We start from the raw sequence: 8,282 nt of genomic DNA on the forward strand, positions 1-8,282 counted from the left end.
TGTTACATACAGAGAAGCACATTCAGAATTGGGAAGAGAAATAAGAAAAATTGAAAACAGATAAAATTAATAAACGGATAAATTATTGGAATAAAGAATTGAAGAAGAGGTTACTCCGTATCGACATTATATATTGTTATAGATTTCTATTTGCCTGTTCTAATTGTAGTCAATCAGGCTACTCTTGTATTTGTGGTACCTCCACTTGTGTCTGTCATTGGAGTTGGAATTGAAGTTGTATCAGTTGATATGGCAACTTGTTTTCTTGTCGAATCATCTCCGGATAAGTTGCACGTCTTCTAGTTAGGTGTTGCTGTCTTTGTTCTTCGGTCATTTTCTGTCTTCTTCGCCGTTCTGTCCAAGTGGTCGACGTTGACGTAATTGTTGATTTCGTGATAGCAAGATGCAGAGAAGAAAAATATTTGTGAGACCAAAATTGAAAGTGAAAGAGTAATTTAATTTTCTTGGGAGTTAAGTACACTGAAGGTGGATCAGTTTTTTATTGAAAGTGGGTCAGTTTTTAAATTGAGTACGTAGTGGTAGCAGTTTTTTTATTGGAAATAAATTAGTTTTAAAATATGTCGTGGGGTTAAAAGTGAATTAGTTTGATACTCTGTTGGGATAAATATTTTTTGATAAAAATATAAAAAAATGGAGGATGTAGTAACAGTTTGTTATATTGAATTCCGTATTTAACAAACTTAAAAAAAATAGGGATAAAATAGAGAGAAGAAATTGGGTAAAATAGGGATATAGATTTGATTAAGGAGTACTCTTCTATATGTAATTTTTTTTAAATATAAACAATAGACATCAGAAAAATATATAAATCGTGTATTGTAATTTAATTAATTGGTATAGATTTAATTAAGAGTACACGTTTATATGTAATTTTTTTAAGATAAACAATAGACATTAGAAATATTTAAACCGTGTATTGTAATTTAATTAAACTCTGTCCTAGGTAAAAACAATTTAAAAAAATAAAAAAATTAAATACGTAGTAACAGTTTTTTTTTTCATTAAAAGTGAAGTGGGTAAAATATTTTCTTGAAAAAAAAAAGAAAGAGGGTAAAATGGGAAGAAGGAATTGAATACCAAACTCCTATATCCTCATTAAAAAAAAGAAAAAGGATAAAATGGAAAGAAGGAATTGGATACCAAACTCCTATATCCTCATTATATATTGGTATAGAATTAAAAAAAGAAAGAGGGTAAAATGGGAAGAAGGAATTGGATACCAAACTCCTATATCCTCATTATATATTGGTATATTATATATTGGTATATATATTGGTATATATATAAAGAAATATCTGGAACCTTCTCCTGACTTCTGCGTCAGCGGATGCGTTCATCTCCTGTCGTCTCCCATTACCAATTATTCTTCATTCTTCATTCGTTGACCTTCCCTTACTTTTACTCCCTCTTAGATCAATTTTCTGACCAAATTTCTCAATATTTTCATTATCCTATCCCGTTGTGTTCTTCTACTCCTGCAGCTTCAGGTAATTCCATAATCTCCCTTATTGTTCCGCACCACCCATTTCAACTGTTATCCTCTGAATAAATTATTATCTGTCTGTTTTTCTCTATTCGTTTTTACTTTTGACTGATAACTGATTGTTTCGAAGTCGTATTTTTTTCTTTCGTTTTATCCGTTTGTGGTTTAGGATGGCATCGTATGAGTTTTCGAATTTCCAGAATTTCGTTGTGGAAGTTGAGAGAATTTCTTTGAAAAAATTTGTTGTATGGTTAAATTGTGCGAAATATGGTTGTCGATGTGTCCCGACATGAAGTGGTTAAGTTAACACCATTATGAATTATGGCTTATGCGCTTGAATTTGTTGAAATTTCCCCGTGTTGGATCCTTCATCTTTTATTGAATTTTATTCAAAGAAACTCGAACCTTGGCAGATATAAAAAAGGAGGATTTGGTGCTGGGTTTCGGAGGTATCGCTATTTCTGTACCCTTAGTTTTTGTGAGGATAGCGATACCTGCTGTTGTACTGTTTTGGTTGAAATAAAACAGAAATATGAACAATTATATTTTTACTCTCAGATTACCAAGTACTTTTACAGGCCAACTAGTTCCTTATTAAAAACAATGACTTTAATGAGTAATATCGTCATTTTGGGTCACTCTTTGGACCTCCAACTGTATAACTACTCGAAAATAATTAGATCGTGTTGACATTTGATTACTTAGATCAAACATGGAAACTCTGTCAAGCCTTTTTAAAATCTCGGTTACATGGAGGGGAAAGAAGTTTGCTGTGGAGATGAATTCAGGTGCCACTGTGAAGGACCTAGGGCAGGAAATGCAGAAATTAACAAATGTCCAAGAAGATACTATGCGGTTCATTGTTCCACTGAGCTCTGGGAAAAACTCAAAGCTTCTGGCTCCATTTTCTGTAGAGTATGCTTGTTTAAGTTTGCTGGAAACTGCCATTACTGAGGTAATAAACGCTTTTAGTCTTATATGTGCCTTATGATCTTAGAATGATATGGTTCTTATATGCTATTCTCCCAGCTATATTGTATCCATTTCTTCCATCTTTGTGTTTTTGTGAAAAATTCATGCCGCAATTGGATTGAATTTTTCCATGGAGTGAGGAAAAAGCAATTGTGTTGTTATTACCTTTTTAGGTTATTTGAATTGATCATTCTTATGGTTAGCATAGCTGTAAAATGTGAAGTTACTTTAGAGTGGCAATGATATGCTTATTATTAAACCCTGCTCCCTTTTTAACAAAATCCCAATTAATTTCTTCTTAAGTATTAGAAGTTTAATTTACTTTTAAGTAAAAGGATCTTCTTTATTTACTTTGGAGAACAACCCATGTATGCAATTTTAGGCTATTGGCCCATCACCATGGAATTTTGGCCCTTCACATTTCAACCCAGAAAAGCAAAGCATGGACCACCATTTTTGCTTGTGAGTTTCTTGAATTGGAATGGGATGGGATATGATTTGGATACTCCATGTTAAATAGAGGGAATGAGTTTATTCTTCTAATACTTTCTAATTGTTAAATAAAAAAGTATTAATTATTTTTTCAAAAAATTCAAGGCATTGGTTGTACTTATATAATATTAATTTATGCTTGAATTTATCCATATAATACTGTTATGGATGATGGTTGTATTGGATTAACTTTTTATGGCTTATTGTTCCCTAATTTTCCGTGTTTCCTCCTTAGGCCAAGACAATTAAAATGATGGGTGTGTCATCAAATGAAGTTGAAGAAGTTCTTCAAAATGCAAAAGCAAATTTCAGAATTGCTGGATTTGAGGACGAGGAGAAGAGAATGAAACAGAGGGTTTCACATGGATCTCGTTTTTCATTGAAACTTCCACAAGGTCCTTATATTTTTTGTGAATTTCGGACATTTGAAATTCCAGGAATAGAGGTATTGTTCTATTATTATTATTATATGATCATTTTTCTTTTTCAAGAATAAAGCTTATATCTCTGAAATTTGTTCTTTATAGTTTTGCTGTTGATTTTACTGTCTCAGTATCTTGCTTTTGGATTAGGAAAGTGTTTGCTATGCATTAGACACTTTGCCAAGCTTCTTTATTGTGTTAATAACTTAATATTGAATGATTTCCCATTATATTCTTTGCCACACATCTCATAACATGAAATTCCTAATTGTGGTTTTCTCAACTGATTATGGATGAACTCTGTGTTTTCTTGTCTTCAGCTGAATCCTCCCCCCTCTGAGGCACTTAAAAGAATGCACATGCTTGCTGCAGATCCTGGAATTATTGCAGTCATGAACAAGGTACATTTAAGAGATTTTCAGTATATGAATGCATTCTAATTACAACTTGGGGCATGTTCTGACAAATGTAATACATATTACAGCATTGTTGGTGTGTAGGAATAATGAGTGAGATGGCTCCCGTTGGTTATGTTGGCAAGAGTCCAAAATGTCTTCTTGGTTTGAACAAGGTAACGGCTTTTTCGGTATAGGAAGCAACCATCATTATTCTTTTGTTGATCTCATTCCTTCTTTTCATTGTTCTTTACAGAATCAGGGAGAGGAGATATCATTGCGTCTTCGAACGGACGACCTCAAAGGTTTCAGGAAGTATGAAAGTATCAAGAAAACACTACTGCATGAACTTGTAAGTTACATAACATAGAGAAGTATATACAACATTCAAACAGCCATAAATATCTCTTCTGTAGCTGCAAATATTGCACAGTCCCTCGGTAAAAGTTTGTTCAGTTCCTTATATTTTAAGAATGATCTTAAAGTTTAAAAACTTAAAAAGAGAAAAATATCCTTTATCCTTGTGACAACAGTTAGTTACACTGTTTTTTATTATTTAAGGAAAATTCTGTTCCTACAACCCAAATCTATAACTCAACCAGACAGTTATTTTAGATGAGGGACTAAAATCAATTTTCTTTTGAGCTACCAGAAAAGATTGCTAATTTTATGTAACGTTCATTTGTGAAAACTATGCTGGGCTTCTTACTCAAATGTTCCTAAAATAAAAATACAAAGAGAAAGTAGTGTGCTTTTGTCCATTTGACAACAATGGTTGTGGAACTATCTAACTCACTATTTGTTTCAGGCTCACATGATACACACTGAACATGATGCAAACTTTTATGCTCTAAATAAGCAGGTGTGTGTACCTGCTTAAATACTTGTCTGTCTGTCCATTTTTCTTTTGCTTTGTATTAGGTACTGTATGTTAATTTAATTTGCCTAATTGCAGTTAAATCAAGAAGCTGCTAATTTGGATTGGACTAGATCTGCAAGCCACACTCTGAGTGGAGTAAGGAATTCTGAAATCCATGAAGAAGATTTTATAGGCGAAAGTAGCAATGTTCACCAGAAGCTTGGAGGTAACAGGATAGATCAGCTGAGAAGTGCCCGTGAATCTTCTATCAGTGCTGCTTATCTTCGGATGGCTAATGTTTCTCTCAATAAGTCAGGAGGTTCTGAAGTATATCAAGAGCTGGATCCCGATTATTCTAGCGTTCATGCAAGTGAAAATCTTGATCATATGATATCCATTTCCAAAGAAATCGTAGCTAATGACATGCCCATCCTTGTTGAGAAAGGACTTAGCAGTGAACCTGACGCACATGATCATACTATTAAAGGAATGAAGCAGGAGCCTGATCCAGATGATTCTGATCATGGTAAAACTGTTAATTATGATTTTTCTTTTAGGATATATTGGTATCAGAACTGTATTTCAACAAAAACCAATTGATTTTAGGAGAGACTTTGCATACTCAGACCAGTGACATGTATTCAGCTACAATGCATGTATCTAGAGAACCTGATCCGGATGATTCAGAATCTTCTTTGAAGTCAGTTAATGCAAGTCAAGGTAATTCTTCCCCTGACATGAGTATTCTTGATAGGCTTATCCTGTCAATGATTTAAAAGAACCTGTTGGTGAACTATATTTTATGCAGATACAAGTAACATGGCTGAACATGACCCCGGCGATCTTGTCTTTCCCACTCCAAGCTTTTCTACAATGCAGATCGATGAGCCAGATCCTGATGACCAAGAATTTCAGAGGATTAATGATCCTGTAACTGCTGTTTGTAACCGTTTACAGACGGCCCTGGAAATTCTGAGAGGTGAAGCTACTCCAATGCAAACTGCTTCAATTGTCCAAACTCTCCTGAAAATAGTCAGGTATGCTTATTCAAGATTATATGATCGTTGATATCATTTGTACCTTTTAGCTGAATAGGCTTCCATATTCTTTAAGGAATTAGATTAAAATGTCTTGTCTTGGAAATACTTATGGCAAATTTATGGATAGTCAGTTATGACAGCATCATGTTATCCATTGATCATGTTTGGTATCCATGGCAGTAATGTAATTGAACACCCTGAGGAGATGAAATACAAGAGGTTGCGGAAGGTACATTCTGTGTTAACTTTAGTCATCGTGCTTTTGGCAATGCTTCATCCTAATATTTCCTGTATCCTGCAGGCTAATCCAGTCATTGAGAGGAATATCATTGGTAACAAAGGTTTGCACCTAGACTCTCCACTTTAATTCTAGCATGCCTGATGTGTACAAGTACCACTTAGACAAAAATTTTCCTGTGTGCGCATGAGATTTTATCTCCCATTTATAGATATCATTTATAGATATAATTACGACACGTTTGGAGAGTTGTTTCTATATATAGCTGCAAAAGAAATACTTAAAGTGTATGAAAAGCAAGTAAGCAACTTTTGCAGAGTTTCATTCTGAATGGGGTTGCTAACTTTCTAAATTTTGAATGCTACACAGCTGCCTTGGAAATTCTCTTTCTGGTTGGCTTCAGTGAAGATGTCATAATGGACAATCTTGGGAAGCCAGAAGTGTATTTGGTGCTGAAGCGGAATGACCCTGGCTTGTTGTGGCTGGCAAAATCCACCCTTCAATCCTGCTAGCCCATAACACAGTAAGAAAAGTTGTGATTGGAAAGAGAATAGCTATATTCATGTCCAAAAAATTATATGCTAGCGCTCTGCAAATAAGATGGCCATTGTGTTGTATTTAGGTGGAGTTAAGTCCCAAAGTGTCGTTTCAAATTGGCCGAATGCATTAAATTAGTCGTCGAGATTCCAATTGCACTAATTTCACCCCTTAGATTGGCAAAAGTGCATTATGTTAGTCTCCCAACCTTTTTCCATCAAGGGACTCATCATGCTGTAGGGATAACGTAGTGCACTTTTGCAGATCTCAGGGATGCAATTGGTGCAATTAAGATCTCGAACACCATTTTAATGCATGAAGCCAATCTTAAGGATTACTTTGGAGCTCAATCTATTTAGGTGAGGGGAAATATATATATGTATATGTATTGAATTGTAAAGCCCATTCGGATGTACTGTAAATAGAAGGATTATGTTTGTGACATTGAAATATTGGGCACTGCAAGGCTTGGTTTAGTGGCATTTGTATATGTCTTGCTAGAGTTTATCACGGTTTAAATCCTAGCTATGACTAAAAAGTGGTTATATAGAACCTATGACAGGGTGTGTGTGTTGTGAGGGTGTAAGTTGACAATATATATATCTTGAGGGAAGAAAAGTGGATTATATCTTTACTGCAAGGAAGAATAGATTTCCTGTTGGTCACTGTACGACGTAAAATGTTATATTTTTATGATTATTACAAATAGATTGTATTATTTGAGAAAATCACTTCCCGTGTGCAGCAGACAATTAGCCTATGTGCAAGTCAATTTTATATGCCCATCATCCATGTACATTTGTCATTGTTAATTTTCAAAATGAGTGAAGTGTCGTTTTTGTCTCTAATGTTTGGGATAAGTTTTAAAATTGTTCTTAACGTTTAAATCGTTTTATTTAAGTTTCTAAAGTTCTAAAATTGTTTTAATGTTTTTCTGTCATTAGAGATTTGTTAACAGAATTAACGGTGAGACAAAATTAAGATGATTTTGAAAGATTAAAGACTTAAAATAGGACAAAAATGTTGGGACAAAAACAATATATTATTTTTAGAAGAATTATCAAATCAAGGAAAATAAAAGTAAATTTAAATAGAATGAATTACATTACGAATTTAAAATTTTTATTCATTATAAAATACTTCTAAAATGAATGGTAAATAAATTTTTGGAAAAAAAAATGAGTGTGATACATATATAATAAAGTTAAATTATACATTTTTATTTCTAATGTATCAAACGTCTTTAATATTTAATTTAAATAAATTTTATTTTTAACTTAAAAATAAATTTTAATTTTATCTTTCAATAATATCAATTTTTTATAATACATAGTTACTCAATTTTTTTTAATTACATCTAAGTAAATTACATTTAATCAAATTATTTTTATTTTAAATAAATTTATTTTTTTATTTTATTCTTAAAGATTTTTACTGATCATAAAATGTTTGTAGAATGACTAGACATAAACTTGTGAAAAAAAATATGGTACATATACAATAAAATATAAATTATACCTTTTGTCTCTATTATACCAAATTTTTTTAATGTTTAATTTAGTTAAATTTTATTTTTAATTTTAAAATAAATTTTAATTTTATTCTTCAATAATATTAATTTTTAATGTAGATAATTATTTAATTATTTTTTTAATTGTATCAAAGTAAATTACTTTTAATCACATTACTTTCACTCTAAATAAATTTATTTCTTAATTTTAATCTTAAAAGTTTTTACTCATTATGAAATATTTGTATAATGACTAGTAAATAAACTTGAGAAAAAAAAAAGAGAACGATACATATACAATAAAGTATAAATT

At 32.2% G+C, this 8,282-nt stretch overlaps 1 protein-coding gene across 2 annotated transcripts; it reads left to right on the forward strand.

Moving 5' to 3' along the window:
- Positions 1 to 1,268: 1,268 nt before the first annotated feature.
- LOC112750281 (uncharacterized) lies at positions 1,269 to 7,187 on the forward strand. Of its 2 annotated transcripts, none has more exons than XM_025798926.3 (13): positions 1,269 to 1,508; positions 2,210 to 2,459; positions 3,204 to 3,413; positions 3,711 to 3,791; positions 3,875 to 3,961; positions 4,042 to 4,137; positions 4,594 to 4,647; positions 4,741 to 5,170; positions 5,251 to 5,364; positions 5,453 to 5,681; positions 5,865 to 5,913; positions 5,986 to 6,025; positions 6,292 to 7,187. In XM_025798926.3, the coding sequence occupies exons 2-13, from the start codon at positions 2,217 to 2,219 to the stop codon at positions 6,432 to 6,434; spliced, it is 1,776 nt and encodes a 591-aa protein (XP_025654711.1). In that variant the 5' UTR covers positions 1,269 to 1,508; positions 2,210 to 2,216; the 3' UTR covers positions 6,435 to 7,187. The 2 variants fall into 2 exon arrangements, with proteins under 2 accessions (XP_025654711.1, XP_029148471.1); XM_029292638.2 differs by having other exon boundaries at positions 1,272 to 1,508; positions 5,290 to 5,364.
- The last annotated feature ends 1,095 nt before the right edge of the window (positions 7,188 to 8,282 follow it).

This window comes from Arachis hypogaea, chromosome 15 (genome assembly GCF_003086295.3).
Source record: "Arachis hypogaea cultivar Tifrunner chromosome 15, arahy.Tifrunner.gnm2.J5K5, whole genome shotgun sequence".
NCBI lineage: Eukaryota > Viridiplantae > Streptophyta > Magnoliopsida > Fabales > Fabaceae > Arachis > Arachis hypogaea.